We start from the raw sequence: 20,334 nt of genomic DNA, 5'->3' as shown, positions 1-20,334 counted from the left end.
TCTTTTGGCACTAAGCCAAATTTGATGGATTATTAGAACATTATTTAAATTTTAGTATTTTATAATTATAAATAAAACATAATTAGATTGCGTCTTATTCTACTTGCATTATATTATGTTAAGTCTTAGAGGTGTAAATGGCCAGTCTTTTCAAACTCGAGTCCATCAAACTTTCATTTGATGAGCTCGAACTCGAGCTCGAGTTCATCTCCTCTTACATATATATTTGTTTTTTTGGTTTATAATTTTTATATAATACTAATTTTAGTTTTGATAATAAATTGTTTATATGAAAAATAAAAAAATTACATAATAAAACATTAATCTACAATTCCTTGAACATATATGTATGTATTAGTTTCTAAAATATATTTACAACAATAGATACAAAAAGAATAACTTAAGACGACGGAAAATAAGATTAAACAATTACTATAATAATTGTAAATGCTGATGTAATAATTAGGGGATTTAATTGATTACTTTGGAACCTGTGTGAGAAATTGAAATAGGTATACAGTGGCTTCCACGATGTTGTTTTAAAAAATGAATATACGCGTAACATTGTACCTATGTGGGTGCACGTGTGAGTATAAGTTTCAATATAGTGATATTTATTTTCTTTTTTAATTTATTTAAGTATTATTTACCCATCCTATTTTCTGTCTTATATATTTTAATTATTAATAAATTAAATACAGCTACCAAATGCAATGCCAGCTCAATAATTGAAGTATCATTAATTGGAATATGGAGACACATAACGGATTAAATGTACGTTGAATACAACTTTTTGCATTAATAACAAAATAAACACTTCCATTAAAAATAAAAATTAAAACAAATTAACTTAAAAAAAAAAAAAAAAAAAGGACTATTGGGATTTAATTTAGGAGGACAACAAAAGTGAAACTGGGCCTGGGCCTGCGTCTGGCTGACAGACCTTACTCGAAAATCTCAAGGTAGGGCTGTTGGCGAGTCATAAAATCTGGGCTCTAGCAAAATTCATTTGTCGTCCAGTTAAATAATGGTTCTCGATTTTAAGGAATCAGACTTGTGGAATTTTCAACGAGTTTACCAACTTTCCCAGGTTGAATTCCGTTACGATACCTAGATCATAGCCATCATGACAACATAATCCACCTCTATTCCAATCAGTCCAATTCGGGCGGGAAAAATGTAGTTATACGAATCATCGTCTACAATCTCGTAGTTGTCGTAGTACTTGATCGTGCAAAGCCATTGCTTTCGTCTCATCGGTCGAACAAACAAAAGTCCTCCAAATTCCTAAACCCTACGAACACTGGCTAGTGCATTTGAGTTTGTCGATAAACGATTCGTTCTCGCGAAAGACATCATGGCCAATGGGGGGAGTCCCACTCCTTAACTATGAAAGAAAGAATTCTGGAAGAGGTTTTGGGAGGGAATTAGGAAATTAGGGCTTTTCGTAATAAATCCATCATCTTTAAGGATATTGTCGGAATTTCACTTGAGCCAATAAATGACTGGTATGATGTTTGAAGGGGTAGTTACAGTTTTCATCCCTCAATTTGCATTGATTTTACATTTGGTCCATAATGTTAAAAAAAACACATTTGGTCCCTTATGTTCCAATAATTTAACATTTTAGTCATTTTTGCCAATTTACTGTTAGTCCGTTAGTTAATTCAATGATGGGAACACACTTGATTTCGTTAGTTTTAACGAAAAAATGACGAAAATGACTAAAAATGTTGAATTTTTAAAATATAAGAGACCAAATGTATTTTTTATGAACATGGAGGATCAAATGTGGAATATGTGAAAACTTGAGGGACCAAAACTGTATTTTTCCGGATGGTTTAACTATTATCAGTGACTGTAGAGCAAGGCGAGAGGAGGTAGATAAAAATGGCGGTTCTATCATCTCCATTTCACGCGACAACTGATTTCCTTTGCCCTAATTCTCATTTACTCAGCTTCCGCTGTAAGCCCACCTCCATTTCTCGCCACCGCCCTTTCATAATCAACTTCGCTTCAAGTAAGTAGCTGCAATTCCCCTAAATATTCGTGTAAAAAGATAGCAATTTTAATTTTCCTGTTTTTGATTTTACAATTCAGAACCGAAGAAGGAAATTCTTGATTATGACCAGAAGAGAGAGTTTCTTGAACAGTACGGTCTCAATCCTGACGAGTTCTTATCCAAACCCTCTCCAAAGGTTTCATTTTTTTAACACCACTGTGTGTGTGTGTGTGTGTGTTTATAATTATTTTTTAAAGTTGTATTGTTTTTTAATGTAGACAAAGAGGAGAAAAGAGCAGGGTAATACAGGAAATGAAAACCATACACATCTGGAGGGGCCTAAGCCCCCTAGGGAGACTCACAAATTGCTTCAGGTTTGTGATTATATATTGCATTTGATGGACATTCTGTACCAGTTTAAAGTTTAAATTCGTCGGCATAATTATCCAGATTCATCAAGGTAGAAATATTGTAAGAGACTTAGGTTTGTAGAAACGGAATCCCAAACGAACTCAGTTTTCGTCGTTTGGGAATATGGTCTGGTTGTAAGTAAAGCTCAAGATTATATTCTGTGCAAGTTCTTTTTCCATTTTGTTTGAAAATCGTAATTTCGACTCGTTATGTTAGGTTCTTGGAGGAACAGCTCGTAGGAAGAAGTTGCTCTCACCGAAGAGTATGGATGTACGGCCTATGATGGAAGTTGTAAAGGGAGCAGCTTTTTCGATTTTGCAGGTGAATTCAACTTCTATATTTCAATAGTTAATATAATTTTTTTCTCGGTTTATTCTTTTTCAAGCAAGAAATTACGGCATTGTAAAAACTGTTACAAAACAGGCTGCTGGTGGTTGTACCCAATATTTGAGGCCCGGGCGCTGGTTAGACTTGTACAGCGGTACGGGATCAGTAGGTATCGAAGCTATTAGCAGAGGATGCTCTGAGGTGCACTGTTACTAATCAACTTTGATTTTATCTTTTTATTACCAAATAACCAGTGACGATTTTCCTATAGGATCTCGATCGGCTTCCTTTGTTGTCTTTCTTGAAAAATATTTCCGGGTTTAATTTGGGAATTTGTTTTTAAGGTGCATTTTGTGGAGATGGATCCTTGGGTGGTATCGGACGTGCTACGGCCAAATTTGGAGTCGACTGGTTTTTTAGATGTTTCGGTTATACATAGTGTTCGTGTCGAAATCTTCTTGAAAAACGCAGAACGATTTGTAGGTGATTACATTCTTTAATTTTGATGATATATTCGATCCAGAATAGGGTATATACCCACACTTTGTGTATTTATTACATGATGAAATCTTGAATGAAAGACGGGATTGTATAGGGTTCTTACGTTGTTGGGATTTTATTACTGTAGGAAAAGATGGGGTGTTCGATTATATAAGCGTTACGCCTCCATATATGCTCGTTGATTATGCAGAACTGATGGATCAGGTTTCGAATTCGTCGGTTGTTGGAGAGAATACGTTTTTAGTAAGTTGGAACCGATTCAGTTTTTTTTTTTTTGCTAATTATCATTTTTCTTTTCCTACTTGTTAATTTTTTTTATTTTTTATTTTCATCTCTGTTTATCCAGGTAGTCGAGTATCCTTTGAGAACTGACATGTTGGAGTCGTATGCGTGCTTAGTAAAGGTGGCTTAACTAACTAATGACTTAACCTTTATATATATATATCTGAAAAATCTTAGATGTTTTATTCTTCGTTTAAAAAAAAATGCAGATAGCTGATCGGAGGTTTGGAAGGACGCATCTAGCAATATACGGACCAAAGTGGGCACAAAAGAAGAGTAAGGTTGAGACATGAATAAACGTTGTTAAACAAATGGAAAGTACTAGAAACATTTGCATGGTCAAAAATTCCGATCTTGTCTGAAGATTAGAATCAAATTGCTGCTGAAGTGCTGTTCTATCATACAATTAACCATCATCCATTGGCTTAAAAGACACGATCAACTTAGAAGTTGGGGATTCAAAAATTGAGCGGTAATCCAGCTTAGGACAAATGCTGTAAAGTTGATTTAGAAAAAGACTGGATGAATTTTGGGTTGGTCGTGAAAAAAGACATAAATATCCTCGTCTTGTTGTTTTTTCGTCTTTTATGCGGTTTGTAACCCTATCCGATACTTTGAGTATCATTGCAGGAACTTCTCTTTAATTGTTCGACCACGAAACGGGGAAAAAGTGTGATGTTGGGATATTGGAATATTCACTTACTACTTTAATTTGAAGTTGCTGGTTTCGGCCTTCACAGAAAAAAAATAAAAAAAATCATTTACTATAAGAAATCTCTACATTCATACAATGCACTGATCTTTCTATCTGTGTTACAGTTAAATTTTACATGATCCGAGATCCTATACTAGGTTTAGTTAAGGTTGAAAGATTTCGACGGATAATATCTTACCTAGGTCAAGTTTGAACACTCTTGATTGAGGAGAACCGAATCCGAAACCGAAACCGAAACCGAACCCCCGTGAATTAACTTTATTGCGGCACAAAACTCGAAGCTGTTCCTTCTTTAGAGTGAGGGTAAGTGAGAAAAATAGGGAGGTCCCATAATAAAAATAAAAACATGCTAAAAATAAAGGGGAAGGGACCAATCAATATAAAGTAATTAAGAGACCTCTCAACTTTAACAGTGCTACTTCTACTACTACTACTCTTCATCTTCTTCTACCTCCATTTTCTTACCAAACATAGCTGCTCGTTAAGTACTAAACACTCTTGTCTTTTGCCTAAAACAGAGTTGCCGTCTTTATTCATTCTTCTCCGAACTAGAATTCTTGCGTAATGCTACTTTTTAGTGTCCGTCTCACACTTTTACCTTACTCATTACTGACTGTTTCTTGAGGTTCGTTTTACTCGGGAGAGTGAGGGTATGATAATGGGTAGTGGTGGTAGTAGTAGTAGTAGTAGTAGTAGAAAATTTACGAGCATGGCTGTTTTATCAGTTAGTTTTTTCTTCCTCTGTTTTTTGCTTCTTGTTGCGAGCTTAGCTGACAGGAATTACGGGAGGGGTATTAACGTCATTACAACCGCACCATCGGCCACGAATGTCAAGATTTCGAAACCATTAGAAACAACGGAGAAGAGCAACCTCGATTATGTTGTTGTTAGCAAGAGAAGAGTACCTAATGGACCTGATCCTATTCATAACAGGTATATATTTATATATATGTACTTATTAATTTATCTAACGGCTCGTGTTAATTTATGCGTACTTAGAATATTCTAGAAGCTTCTGTATGAGATCGCAATTTCACACTCTTAACTGTCTTGTTATTTCAGGAGAGTAGGGGATTCTAAATTACCACCGACATAAGTGTAATTCTACCGAAGGAACGAAGGAGGTAAAGCACGACGAGCACACGCAATCGAAGGTGTGATTTTGCTCACTTCTGCATAATGATGCCGAATTTTTTTTTTTTTAAAATGGGAATATCTTTTCTCTATACATATTATATTGTAAAGAAGTTCTTCAGTCCTAGTTTCGATACATATATAGAAAGCTTCTGTTATGCATTAATTCTCATCCCCCCTATATTTGTTTACCCTCCCATTTTGAACTCAAATGTGTACTGTTCATGGAATTTTGCTTTGCATGTATATATATATATATATATATGTGCAAACTCAAGAGTTGACGGTTATTTCTATTCTACACCCGGTGAAGACTACTACACCGGGTTTTTTTTACCATTGATCTACACACGCCAATGTGGGTGTGTGTGTTTGTGTGTAAATGAATAGTAAAGATGTACCCGATGTATTTCAGCCGGTGCAGTATAGAATAAACCAGAGTTTGACACGCTTCTTTTGTGGTAGCGTGTTCATGCAATAAAGGATTGTGGATTGGGTTAGTTTCCCTAATAAAGCATAAGCTAAAGTGGCTCTTCTTTCTACAATTATCATTTTGCCTTCAAATTTTGTTACTTACTTTAGTATTATTGTGGCTAAGCAGTGCCTGAAATTAAGGTTGTTTTACTATTTTATTAAATTAATAAAAGTAACTGCATATTCTTCTCCCTTTCTTTTTTGGGGTTTTTAATTAATTAATTTTCTTTATTATTTCAAGAAGTCCAAAAGTAAAAGAGATTCAAAACTCTGTTGCATGGGAGGCACAAATCACAAACCCCACGTCCACCAGTTTTTAAATTAAAGACTATTTTATTTTATCCTGTATTATATATTTTCACTTTTTTTAATGTTAAGCAGCAAAATAGTTTAATTAGGCAATTATATATTTATCTAAATGTTACCAAAAGGTGGAACTAATAAAAATTCAAAAGACTGGCATCACAATTCACAAGAGCATATACTATGAACAATTCGAAGCAGCTTTTTGTTACAACAATCTTGAATACAATTTATGCAGATGACAAAAATACAACTACAGTTAAACCTTTATAATAAATCAATAAAGTCGGGAATAGCAAAATTCTTATAATTTAGCGAGGTATTAAATTATCGAACTAATAATTTAGTAGGTTTTTACTGAGTCGGGATCAGAAAAAGTTATTATCGAGGTTCTACTGCATATATATACTTACCAAAAGGTGGAACATGTTCTTGGCAATAAGCAAATTCAAATTAATCACCACATGCTACAAAACCACAATCAAATAGGACTCTGTAATGGATCTTGTTTCCCAAACAAGAATGGAAATTCATCGTACCGCTCCGAAAACCCGTATTGTTCCTCAGCCATACTCTTCAACGATTCATAAACCCGATACATCGACCACCTCTCCTTCGGCTGAGACACGACGCAATTACACGCAATCCTCAAAAACCTCACAATCTCCTCTTCATAGCCACTCCCACATAACCGTTTATCAACAGCATCTTCAATCCGACCACCACCAACGAGCCGATTCACCCAATCAACTAAATTACCCTTATACCCTTCCTCCTCGATATCGGGGTTCACAGGTTTCAATCCGGTCCCCAATTCCAAAAGCACCACCCCAAAACTGTAACAATCCCCTTTCAAAGATGCTGACATCATAGTACTCGTACACTCCGGAGCAATGTATCCAATTTCACCCAAATCACCGTCGACAAAACCGCTCTCGTTAGATTCCGACGAAGAATTAAGAAGCCTCGCCAAACCGAAATCCATTATCCTAGCGTCGAAATCCTCATCAAGAAGAACCACATTTGAGCTAATGTTGCGGTGCAAGATCGGCGGGCGGCAGCCATGGTGGAGCCAAGCCAGCCCTCTTGCAGCACCCAAAGCAACCCTAAACCTAGTCGGCCAATCCAATAACAGACCACCGTTGTAATTCTTATCGCCGCGTAAAAGCGAACCAAGAGTGCCGTTACACAAGTGTTTATAAACCAAGAGCTTCTGATCCTCAACCAAGCAAAACCCTAACAACGGCACTAAATTCGGATGCCTTAATTGACCCAACGTATTCATCTCCACTCTGAATTGTTTCTCCGCAATTTTACACGCGGTTAGCCGCTTAATCGCGAGAGCCGATCCGTCGGGTAAATCTGCTTTATAAGTAGTTCCTGTTCTGCTTGAGAAGATGATGTTTTCCTTGCTGAAGTTATTTGTGGCCGCCATTAAATCTGCCAATTTAACCTTCACAAGAGGCTTCTGGAACAGGATAACCTGTGTGAGTTTATGAGCTCTCAAAATCTCGGCCCAATTGGTACTGCTCACATCTTCTCTTCTTCCGATACCGTACCCTCTCTTGCTCCTCTTGCTCGATCTCACGAAGTAGAACCACCACAGGCCAAACCCTAGCAGCAGAGATGCGGCGGCGCCGAAAACCCCCGCCGCGGTAATGATTGCCAGACTTTTTTTACTCAATCCACCGCATTTCCCCAACGGCGCTCCGCAGAGGCCGCCGTTCCCGCCGAAATCGAGATCCAATTCGTAGCTGAACGACGGAACCCTACCGGATAGATAGTTGTTCGCGGCGGAGAATTTCTTCAGCCTCGTTAAACTCGATAATTGGTAGGGGAGATTCCCCGATAGCTGATTGTCGTCTAGAATCAAATTATTCAAATACGAGCAGTTGGCGAGATCCTCCGGTATTGAACCGGTCAATCGATTTTGAGATAAATCGAGAGTGACCAAATACGGCAGCCATGTGCATATTTCCGGAGGGATCGAACCGGAGAGAGAATTGCCGGCGAGATTCAGGACTTGGAGGCTGTGGCAGAACTGGAGAGAATCTGGAATATTCCCGGCGAGTCTGAAATCACGGAGCTCCAATCCGATCAGCCTGTTCTCCTGATCATTCCAGCACGAAGCGCCGACGAATTTGCAGATGAATCCGAGTGAACTGTTTGAAAAAATCCACGAACTCAGCTTACCGTCCGGGTCAGACAACGAGTTCTTCACTTCACGCAAGCACTTCACATCGTCTTCTCCGTAGGAAAAGGAGAATAGCAACAGTGAAAAAAGGAAGAGGAATCTGCTGCCACAGAAGAGAAGACGATTATTCATTATTGTGTGTGTGTGTGTGGATGTGGAAAAATGCAGAGTTGTTAATGGCGATGCATAATGTAGTAGTGCTTTTCCTGTAGATGAAAATGGATCATTTCTCTGCAACAGGGGTTTGTTTTCAATGGAGAAAATTAATAGTACGGGAATTTCATATTTGACTCCGAATGGAGAAGATGATTACGACGTCGTTTCATCTTCAAATTCAGATTCAACCAAAATATATGGTTGGCAAAATCTAGTTTTGATCCTCTATGTTGGCCTATTTAGGAATTTAGTCCTATAACTTGTCAAGTTTCAGTTTTACATGCAATAACTTTGCAAATATAGTATTTTTTTTCCCCTATTTTGCATGATTTTTAATTTTATGATGTGACAAATAAACTTGACGCATTTTACTTATACGGACGCTTGAAAAATTATAAATTCAACATGTAACTTACTATTTGTAGAACTTTAATTATGTGAGACAACTCATCTATAAATCAAATTAATTAGAGGAGCATTTCTAATTTTCAAGTGTCCATACAAATAATTCTACGAGTTTGTTAGGTACATCATTAATCGACCACTAAAATTCAAAGTTCGAGTGAAATAGGACTAAAAATACTAATTTTGCATAATTATTGCATGTAAAATTGAAATATAGTAACTTATAGGACTAAATACCTAAAAAAGACCAACATATAGGACCAAAATTACAATTTTCCCATACATTATTTATCTAGGCAAGTTATATTCGAAAATTTGGGCTATTGAAGTTAAATAGCACTAGTTTTTTAATTGGTGAAATAAAATTGTTAATAATATATATATATATACTCCAGCAGGGGATGACCTAGCAGTTGGAGCAAGTTCGAATTCATCGTTAGCAAGAATGTAGGTTTACTCAGTACACTTGACTGTTTGTTCGTTCGATAAAAAATATTATAAATAAATAAATAATTGTTAATTGATTATGAAGGAAGTCAGTTGAATCATTAAAACTAACGTGCCGTTTGAGTGGTGTCCTTTTCTTTATCTTTATCTAATTCAAAGTATTCTACTAATCCATCCAATTGAAGTGTCAAATTCATTTATTTATCATCTACATTTGAATAAGGACACATTGTATAGTAATTAACAACTATAATAATGAGTGTAATCGTCTGCATGGGTGTAGCTCAACTGGTTCCGGAGGTGGTAAGTTGGTGCAAGATCCTATGATCGAAATTTTGGCAGCCGCGGTGTGGGAATTTCAACTCCAATGAGGGTTGGTTCCATGTGGACACCATGTCCGGGTCCGCTACCTTAACGGGCCGTTGAGTTACAATGATTTACATAACTCCATCAATCGTTGTCGGGGGTTCGGGTCCGCTACCTTAACTAGCCGTTGAGTTACTTAGAGTTTAGAAATACCTTTCAAAGGGTGAGTGTAATTATCGATACCACAAGGACCTTCAAGTAGTATAACTACGTTTATAAATTGTGTACAATAGTATAACCTATTTTTCCTGAAAAAAAATAATTATTTATTGTACAATTGGGCTATTGTTTAATAGCGACCCATTGGGAATTTGGGCCGTTTCTTAGTAAAGGCCCATTACTTACATTGTTAGAATGCATTATGTATTTATTCCCCTACTATTTGTTTACTTATCTTCTATTTGTTTGTAATATTAATTTTACTAATTATATTGTATAAAATTAATATCATTTTAGTTACATTATTTTAACAAATATTTATTTGTATAATAGCAATAATTAAATTTCCTAGTTTATTTGTCAAACTATTTATTTTATTACAAAAGTAATTCATTCATAAATAAAAATAAAAATTAATAAAGGAAAATGATCATATCTGCCTAATTTATGTACAAAACAGTGAAATATTTAGTATTAACAAAATAATTAATAAATCATAATTATTATTAACATTAAAATCGAATTTAATTGAACTAATATAAATGAATAATTGTAACATTTACCCGCGTCTTCGGCAACGAATTATTCGCGCTCACCCAATCCCGCCTCACGGTGTCACTGACGGTAATAAAATATGGAAGACAAGGGCAATTTCGTCAAAATCAACGAATATACTTTCCACAGTACTCGATCTTCCTCTTCTTCGTCGAAAAATCACCGATTCAAATCATGACAGAACCGGAGGTAAGTTCGAGAAATTGCCATTCAACGTACGGATCCGTTCTTCAGTTATGCTACGTGTTTGATTTAGTTTTTCTGATGCAGCAAATGGAGGCGCTGAAGAAGGTGTATGCGGAAATGATACTCCACACCGCCAAGGAAGCGGCGGCGCGTGTAATGGCGGCGGAACTTAGATCTCGGCAATTGGAGCAGGACATGGTTTCCGCCAAGGATGAAGCCGCGCGGATGCTCCTTCGTCTGAAACAAATGAATGATGCAAGGGTTAGTTCTTTCAATTTGTGAAGACGATTTTTTTTTTTTTTTATTTATTTATTGATTTGATCGATGAAATTGGTTAACGCTGTTCATACGTAGAGGACGGATTTCTATTTGTTGACCTTACCTTCTAGGAATAACTTTGCCTGGAGCACAATTGTGTGTGTGTGTGTGTGTGTGTGTGTGTGTGTGTTACTGTGATTTTAGTATTTTGTAAAAAAATATGTTCTTCAGCAACATTGCTCGTGTAGTCGTGTTCATTATTTTCACGATTACGTTTATTCTGTAGTGTGTGTGTGTATACGGTTATGGTTTCCGTGAACATTTTTGCGGTGTTCGATTCCTAATATTGATGTTTTGAATATCATCAAGAGCCTCAAATCGGAGAATATAAGATACTTTCAGCTAACGAATTTGGAGGACTCTGTTATTCTCGCTAGCTATTGGATGAGAGGAAATCAGTTCGAGTTTCAAAGTAATCGGCTATATTGTGAAACACATTCGCTATTTGAAAATTCTATTAATTTAGAGATTTCGAGTTAGGATTAAATGTGTAGAATTAATCGGTTTGGTTTTGGTTTCAGGTGAAAGAAGCAGAATTGACATCTTCGAATCAACAAAGGAAATTTGATGAACTTGAATCACAGCTAAATGAAGCGGAAAATATCATAGTAGACCTTAGAGCGGAATTGGACCAAGCACAGGATCAACTGATTGAGGTGAAGAACAAAAGATTGTCCTATATTAATCAGAAAGAAAATACAGAATCTCGTAATACGACACCATTTTCCACACCATCTCTAGATTGGAATACGCTCGACGAAAAGTGTTGCAGTCCTGCTAAGCAAAGTACAGAGTTCACCCCCGAATGCGATGTTTTCTCTGGTGACAGCCACCCTAATTTGGACGAAATAAAAGAGCCCGAGCTGCTAAAAAATGGGTGTACGCAGAGGATTTGTGCGATTGAGACGCTCTTAGTTAATGGAGAGAAGTCGGATCCTAGTAAGATATATGCTGTTGGAAGTACCTCTGTATCGCAAGAAAATGTTCAGAGTGGAAAAAACGAAGCTGTTTCTGTAGTCCGTAGAAGTCATAGAAAAAGAAAACTCAAATACTGGGATGATGTCATCGCTGCATGTGGATTGCGTAACTCTAATCAGTCGAAGAAACCTCGTCATCATCTTTCGCATTGTAATGCTGGCAAAGTGAAATCCGGTGAAGGTCGGTTTCTAGAAGAAGACGAGTGCCCAAAAAAATAAACTTGTATATGGTTGGTCGATTTTGTTGGTAAAAAAAAAAAAACGTGACAGCTTGATTTAATGTCTTTATTTAAGTATTTCATCGAAGGTAGATTGTAACGTGGAAGGTGGCTCTTCTCTTAATATATACCTTCATTTGGAAATGCAAGAAGAACTACATTATTTGCCGTTGATTAAATCGTACATAATTGATGGTGGTTGCTAATCGAGCCTACTAAATATATTCGTAACTCGATTGATGTGAGTTTCAATGTGAATAAATTTCCCAGTAGTCGATGAAATGTGGTAATTAATTTGAGATTTAGTTGCATCCTATAGTAGACTACATAAACTGTACGAGGTTGCTAATTTGTTCGGTATAAATCGGGAATTTCGAGACCAGAAATTCTAAACATTAACTTGTTTGACATTTTGTACTTGAGACACAATCTTTTTATCTTGAAAACTTTTTCATCCAAAAAGGAGAAAGTGAAAATCATTTCTGCTAAATATGTTGGGCCCAGTTTGTAGCATTGGCGTGCATTCATGTCCGGCACAAAATTGCACTTTCTCTGTTAAGTCTGCTTTCAAACCACGCTTTATTGATTAAATATTAAATTCCAAAAATCATATTTTTAATTCTTGTTTTTTATTTAACAGAATAACTTCTTTGGGATTGAACTAATGAGATGTTACACTGAGTTTCCTGGAAAAAAAAAAAACACACTTAAAATCGTGTTTTCGGATAATAATTAGTTAGCAAAAATGTGTAGTGCACAATCATTAAACTTACATGGAATAATAATTCAGGGTGCCGCATAAGAAATATAATAACATTTCAACATGCTGAAAAAGCCGGTGCACGCCTCAAAATCGAAACCTCGAAAAATTGCCAAGTTGGAAGCAAGACAATGATAAGCTTGTCCACTGCAAAACAAGAATGTCTTCTTGTCCCCTGTCGTTCTTTTTTTTTTGCTCCCATATGATTAAAAAAATTCCTCCCTATATAAAAGCCTCGATACCGGCCATTCTCTTAGCATGCTAAAAATAAAATAAAAAAATCACACTCAATTTCTAACTCTGCATATATTTGAAAGCGTGGATAAAATGGTGAAATACGAAACGGAAGACGATCAGTTAAAAGCGGTGAGTTTCGCAGCTGGAACAGCCGCGTGTATTGCTTGCATCGAACGTGCAGTTACGGTGTTTGTGCATTGGCGTGTGTGGGCGTTTCTTGCTCTTAACCTCTTGCTTTTAGCTATTCTCTTCACTTCTAAATCCCAAAAATCATCCTCCAACGAAATTAATCGAGAAGAAGATGGTGCTACTTATTCAAAATTCAAGAGGGAGAAGAACAAGAAGATGATAAAACAAGAATGTAGCCAATTGTTGGTTTCGATTGATGGTGGTCGAAACCTAGTGGAAAACGAAACGAAGATCGCAGACAACGAATATGAAACGATAAACAAGGAAGAAGAAGAAGAAGAAGATGGTGCAAAGAAAGAAGATTACGATCAGCTTTCCGAGGAGGAATTGAACGAGAAAGTGGAGGCCTTTATTACTATGTTCAGACAGCAATACTTGGTTTCTGATGTAAAAGTGAACAAGAGCTGTGGGCTACATTGTATTGCCAAGAATGTAACCATGACATCGAACCAAGTCAATTCTAGTCAACGTTTATCTCTCACCTAGTAAAAGGTGAAAGAAACGTATTTGATTTTACGCACTGACTAATCGAGTCTTGGTTTTATCTAAACATACAATCTTTGAATGGATGTCCGACACAAGTGAGTATGATTTATCTTCCTAATCGTACGAACTTTGCTATAAAATTGAGTACGTGCGATTTTTACTCTAAATGGAATTCCCCATTTGACAAGATTCTCGTTTGCATTCTTTTTGTGAAATCGTATCGTATCATATCAGATAAAATGGGAACCAGCATCAAATTTTTATCTTGCAATAGCTGTATGGTACATAACACAAGTGCACCCCCACAACCTAATCTTGTCCGGACAATTTTATTTTACTTTCGTTTTCTCATTAATTATACGGCTCAAATTATAGCGAAGAGACATTCGTAAATTGAATGAGGTTGACAGATTTCTGCAACCTCATTTTACCAACTAGAAGAATGTCTCTACTTGCGAAAGCTACGTCGTTTAGTAGGTACCTCATTAAAGTTCAACAATTGCCATTCAATCATTTATACATGCTGATAGCATATACAACAGTAGTGAAATACTTTATAATACTTAATATTCAAACGAACTCTAACTCGTAGAAATTTATACGAATTCGAGCTCCAAAATATAAGTTTATTGAGCTCAAGTTATTTACACCCTTATTTCTCATCCACCAAAAGTACGATTGCAATTACATTTACTTATTTACCTAATTTGCTAGTTCGTTGATGATGTTCTGGCTACTGTACGTAAGAAATACTTGAATATGTTGTTTGATGTTAATCATGTTAGAATTATCGTACATACATACGAATCCCAAGAACTAACATGCTTGAATCAACGAGAATTAAACATAAACATAAACACGGAAGCGTACCTTACATCATGTAATCGAATCTTCGAATCTCCACCGGATTTGGGATAGGTCTTCCAAAGAATCCGCAGAGAATTAAACATAAACATAAACACGGAAGCGTACCTTACATCATGTAATCGAATCTTCGAATCTCCACCGGATTTGGGATAGGTCTTCCAAAGAATCCGCAGTTCCTTATTTTTCTCTCTAACGATGGATTTTAGAAGAGACGGAATGGTTGCGTTTCTTTGGGGACCACGACCCTTTATATAACTGTAGAGTCCAGTTATATTATAATTGTGATTCAGCCCCATCAATAAATCACAACTAAGCCCTAATTGTCTCTACACATTAGGCCCATAATTATAGTTTAATACCCATAAGTCCAACCCAATAACCTTTATTAGATCACAATTAATTTGGACTTTCTTTAAGATAGCCATACACATTTACGTCACATATGTGAGCCCACATAATTATTGAAATAATCCCAACAATCTCCCACTTGGGCCACATATGTTTTATATCTTATAAATGTGTACACCTTATGAGCTCAAATATTGCTATCATATGAAAAGGTATTCCTTACAATCTCGTCCATTGACCATACTGATATAGGACTAAAGAGGCTTTCGTCACATTGAGCGTGTCTAAACCCAACAGTAATCACGTATACCAATATAGCCAAACGACATAGATCAAATCATGGTGTGTAGCATGGAAATTACATATAATGTGATCTTAACATGCCTATTTCCAACTGGTCCTACTTTAAACTTTATTGAGACCAAACCTTAACATAATTGTACAAAGTGTAGCCAAATACTTTATTTCTGCAGAAAACCAAATACACAAAATTGTGTCCAAACATGTCATAGAGCTACCAAAATGTATTTATATGCACACATATATATAAACTCCCACTGAACCAAAATATCCTTAAATGATATAACACCTACATGGGCAATGCTCATGAATACCTTATGTGTTAATCCTTTAGTAAGCGGATCCGCAATTGTGGAGTTTATCTTAATATGCTCTATGTACTGTTCACTTTGTACCTTTAACAACAAAGAACTTTCACAAGCTCTTGTTGTTGTTCGAAAGTATAGCTGTTAAATATTGTCACCGTATAACTTTAATACAAGTACACATGTGCAACCTAATAACGAGTGTTTATAGCTATATTCAAAATAAGATGCCAAAAATTACCATAACTTAACCATCGTGAAAAGAGCTTAAAGTGTTCGCTTAACACCCATGTCAAAATAGCTCAATCACTTAGGTTTACATTAACCAAAATGGATCTATACTTTATACGCATCATAAAAAAATCAAAATCATGAATAAACCACACGATCTCCCAAAATATCTGATTTTGATAAATGAGCATATGTATATAACTTACATTCCCTATAATTACTGTATAACCCATTTGGCTGCTTTGCTAAATGATCCAGTTTATAGGGTTATTCAAATATCTGCCTAACTTTATGCACACCTTAACCAAATGCGTACATTCTTTTATTTAAAATATTTATTGGGCATTGAATTGAGACTAAACAAGTCTCCTTTGTTGTGAGATTATCTCCCACTGATCCTGGAGCATGTACAATCATTAACTTTATTTATCTCAAAGTACATATGAGATAATTATAAGCTTAGGATTGTAACATCATTAACGGAAATTTTAATTTCCTTAATGGACTACTTTAGTTTGCAATCAATATCCTTCAAATCTTTAAAATTTTATGGTTGCACTTTATTGTTCCAAAAATATTACTATTTGAGAAACATATTCCTTGTGTCCATAAATCTCTTAATAGAGTCGATATGAGTGAAATATTTAATGACTAAACGTACCATATATCTTTCAATATTGCCCATTTGAATTACATTTGGTCTCAATTATTTGTAACCAAAGAATTTCACACCTTATGGCAATTTGATAAGATCCTAATATCTTGTCATTCTAAATTTCAACTCATCTTTAATGCTTTATTATTTTAAGGTTGTTGAGTTTGCTCTTCAAGAAACAATTATCAAAACTTGATTGGGGAATTGTTCAACATTGTCTTATTAAAACTTCAAATCTACTTTTCAAACAATGACAAGTATAAAGACATGTACATTGTCAAAAGCAGTGTATTAGGAATCGAATTGATTCCTCTTTAAAGATAATGTCTACAATCTAAATTTCTCCCCTCAAACTCAACATCCTTAAAAGATTTTAAATTTCCCCTTATAAAAAATAATATATTGCAGGACTTAATGTTTCTCCTAAGGGGATCACTATTTCAAATCCCAACTTTTGCTTACTTGAATACCAAAAAAATAAAAAATAAATAATTAATTGTAAATTACTTTAATACCCTTAATGAAATTAAAACTAAAAAAATATTACAAATACTATTTTTCTTTCTTAAATACCAAATAATCAAAAACTCAAAAAACCATTTCCCTCCTTCTCCACCTCCTTCTTCTCCCTCCCCAAAAACCCTTCTAAAAAATCTTCCTCACAACAAACCCTTCTAAAAAATCTCACAACAAACCCTTCTAAAAAATATCAAAACTAAAGAAATTAAAACCTCACAAAACGTATAAAATTGAGTTATAAGACAATAATATGGTAGTATATATGAAAGGAGAACACATTAAGGTAAGTATCGATGTCTTTTTTGAGCTTCGAAGTCGATTTTGAAGTTTTTTTTTTTTAAACCCGTCGGCAATTTTCGACACATACAGGTCGATTTTTTGGTCAATTTTCGACACCAACGTGTCGAAAAAGGAAAAAAAAAAAAAAAAAAAAACCAAATTTCGACACCTACCTGTCGAAAATTGTCCAAATTTCGACAGGTAGGTGTCGAAATTTGGTTTTTTTTTTTTTTTTTTTTTTTTTTTTTTTTTTTTTCTTTTTCGACACGTTGGTGTCGAAAATTGACCAAAAATCGACCTGTATGTGTCGAAAATTGCCGACGGGTTTCAAAAAAAAAAACTTCAAAATCGACTTCGAAGCTCAAAAAAGACATCGATACTTACCTTAATGGCTTCTCTTTCCACATATACTACCATATTATTGTCTTATAACTCCATTTTATAAGTTTTGTGAGGTTTTGATTTTTTGAATTTGGAGATGTTTTGGAGGATTTAAGAAGATGAAAAAGATAGGGTTTAATTGGGTTGTCGCGGCAGTTACGAGCACGTACGGTGGCGTTCGGCGGCGGCGGCGGCGTCGGCGGCGGCGGCGGCGGCGGCGGCAGCGGTCAGGGTTGGAGAGGAGAAGAAATGGTGGAGGTTTTTTTTTTTTAACAACAAAGGGTTTTTTTTCTTTTTTTTTTATTTGGTTTTTGAATAGGTAATTTCTAATAAAATTTGATATAATTGATATTTTGTATGAAAGGGTGTTTTTGTAATTTTCTTTTTATTTTGGTTTTAAAGTAAGAAAAAACTTATAAATATGTACTCAATTGTGGTTTTCAACTAGGTAGTATTCAACTAAGCAAAAATTAGTATTCAAAATAGTTGCCCCCTTCTCCTAAATGTACCTTAGTGAAGAAGAATGTCTTATCATACTTCTTTGAATGTCCTTGAATGTTCCATTCTTGAATTTTGTACCATTTTAAATTGCTTATGCAAGATTTAACCGTACGAGACTTTTACTTAAATTATAGGTCAAATTTTGAATTATGAAATAGACCAAGATTAATGTTTTCAAATGAACAAGCTAACATAATTTGTTCAAGAGAAAATCTAAATCCATCTAATGACGGTACCAAATGTCTATTTCATAATTCAAAAGAAAACCTAAGAGTCCTCATAGCCTCAATCCCAAATGTCTTACATGACGTTTATAGATGTATATCTTTCAACATCAATTAAATGTTGGTTATGTGAATAACCCTTTATATACACACTTACGTGAATAGTGTTACCCAGGATCTATTCACTAAATATGTCTAGGTACAAAGTCAAAAAATATTTTAGAACATATTAAAGTGGGAAACAATCATAATTACGCTAGCTATTCAACGTACCTGAGATGTAAACTGCAATTATAAATATTTATCTTAAGGCGTACACTAGTCAAATTAGCACTTAGTCTTTTCTCCCTTAATTATTTATTCTTCGTGTGTACGGTCAAAGTTTTATTCTTTATGTTTTACAACAAACCTTATATTGACCGTTCACGGAGAAAAATAAATTAAACCATATCCACTTTCAAGTCAGCGAAACCACACTAACTGAAGTGCTATAACTGAAAATGAGATTAGACTATTACTTAATGTGCTCATTTATGTTCCTTTTCTTTATACCTTATTTAAACAATAGATGTCAAAATCTAATTTGTTGCAACTTTATCGTTTTAAAGAAAACGTCTCCTTAGTGTCGTTAAGGAACCTTCTAGTACGTAGCCCCTAATTAAACCTTATGCCCCAAAAAAAACATTTAAAATAGATGCACCTAATGATCTTAAATTTTATAATTAGAACGATGATATACTCTAGGTTCTTCTATTGTTCTATCCAAAATAAAAATAAATTAAGATCTATGCGCCATAATAAATAATAAAAATATTTGTGCAGTTAAGCACAAAATGTTATAGGCGGATAATGTGTAAGCGATAAATAAATTAAGTAGAGAACGTAAATAAAATCAATATGCTCACATTATAATCCAAAGTTTGACTTTGAAAACTTTAACTAATTATGGAATACATCTCAAGATGCCTAGCACAACATTAATATCAAGCCGAGGGGACAATAATATTAACTGTAAGTGGCACTCTTGTTGTAGTAATCAAACACCGATAGTAAATCCTGTCAAATAATAAGTCCATCGAGGGATGCAACTATCATTCACATGGAGCCCAACAACCATCACATATTTATTACCACATATGCATATGTGGTTCTGCCAAATATCAACATACCGAGGGGTATAGTTAAATATTCGCATGAATTCACATACACACAATCATCTTGACAATCTCAATAAGCTAACCTACGCAGAGAGGTCACGAGGGTGGCTTCATGCTTCAATTAGTTCTTTTAAATGTCAGACAAACTTAATAACAAGTCATTAGATGTACCCAAAAAATTATTCAAAAATTTAAAGTCGTTGTTGAACGCTAAGGCTCTAAAGATATCACCTGAGCGCTAACAGGCTGTATCCAACTATAAGGTTGCCTCACTATATATTGTTTTCGAATCATACTCAGTAATATGGTTATTCATAAAAAATGAGTACGAATTGAAAACATCGAATCCATCTTTATTTTGAATTTGAGCTAAAGATAATGTGGGGCTCACAATTCAATCTTATTTAGATAGTGGCCAAAATAAATCTTAACCAATAAATCTAACTTTATATGGATTTGGACTATATCAGTAACTCAATTTAGACTTAAAACAAGGGTTTTGAGTCAAATGCCGAATGAGTCAAACCTTATTTGGTTAATTAATAACCGTATTCATATTTTGATTCGTTAATGTTTAAATTATACTTGGTCAGAAACGTATTGAATTAAAAAATTAATTCATATCCTTAATTCGACCCATTAATTAAAACATTTAAGCCTAATAAGGCATGAACTTTAAAATCTGAAAATTCCCCAAATTAGCATTAGAAAACCGAATTTGAAATTCAAAATGAATTTCACTTTATTGACCAAACAAAACCTTAA

The 20,334-nt window shown here is 35.0% G+C and overlaps 4 protein-coding genes across 4 annotated transcripts; 3 read left to right on the top strand and 1 right to left on the bottom strand.

Moving 5' to 3' along the window:
• Positions 1 to 1,842: 1,842 nt before the first annotated feature.
• Positions 1,843 to 4,167, top strand: LOC105961703 (methyltransferase). The gene is made up of 9 exons (XM_012985958.2): positions 1,843 to 2,020; positions 2,101 to 2,198; positions 2,281 to 2,376; positions 2,630 to 2,734; positions 2,837 to 2,941; positions 3,085 to 3,223; positions 3,369 to 3,484; positions 3,588 to 3,644; positions 3,733 to 4,167. The coding sequence occupies exons 1-9, from the start codon at positions 1,891 to 1,893 to the stop codon at positions 3,814 to 3,816; spliced, it is 930 nt and encodes a 309-aa protein (XP_012841412.2). The 5' UTR covers positions 1,843 to 1,890; the 3' UTR covers positions 3,817 to 4,167.
• Positions 4,168 to 6,293: 2,126 nt separating this feature from the next.
• LOC105961705 (putative inactive receptor kinase At1g27190) lies at positions 6,294 to 8,705 on the bottom strand. Its single transcript, XM_012985960.2, has one exon. The coding sequence runs from the start codon at positions 8,473 to 8,475 to the stop codon at positions 6,631 to 6,633; it is 1,845 nt and encodes a 614-aa protein (XP_012841414.1). The 5' UTR covers positions 8,476 to 8,705; the 3' UTR covers positions 6,294 to 6,630.
• A 1,771-nt stretch (positions 8,706 to 10,476) lies between these two features.
• On the top strand, positions 10,477 to 12,309 carry LOC105961706 (uncharacterized). The gene is made up of 3 exons (XM_012985961.2): positions 10,477 to 10,620; positions 10,702 to 10,878; positions 11,457 to 12,309. Exons 1-3 carry the CDS (start codon positions 10,606 to 10,608, stop codon positions 12,129 to 12,131), a joined length of 867 nt encoding a protein of 288 aa, XP_012841415.1. The 5' UTR covers positions 10,477 to 10,605; the 3' UTR covers positions 12,132 to 12,309.
• Positions 12,310 to 12,854: 545 nt separating this feature from the next.
• Positions 12,855 to 13,989, top strand: LOC105961636 (uncharacterized). Its single transcript, XM_012985871.2, has one exon. It carries the CDS (start codon positions 13,218 to 13,220, stop codon positions 13,800 to 13,802), a length of 585 nt encoding a protein of 194 aa, XP_012841325.1. The 5' UTR covers positions 12,855 to 13,217; the 3' UTR covers positions 13,803 to 13,989.
• Positions 13,990 to 20,334: the final 6,345 nt, after the last annotated feature.

This window comes from Erythranthe guttata, chromosome 8 (assembly GCF_056151865.1).
Source record: "Erythranthe guttata isolate IM_541 chromosome 8, IM_541, whole genome shotgun sequence".
NCBI lineage: Eukaryota > Viridiplantae > Streptophyta > Magnoliopsida > Lamiales > Phrymaceae > Erythranthe > Erythranthe guttata.
This window is presented reverse-complemented; position numbering and strand designations above follow the sequence as displayed.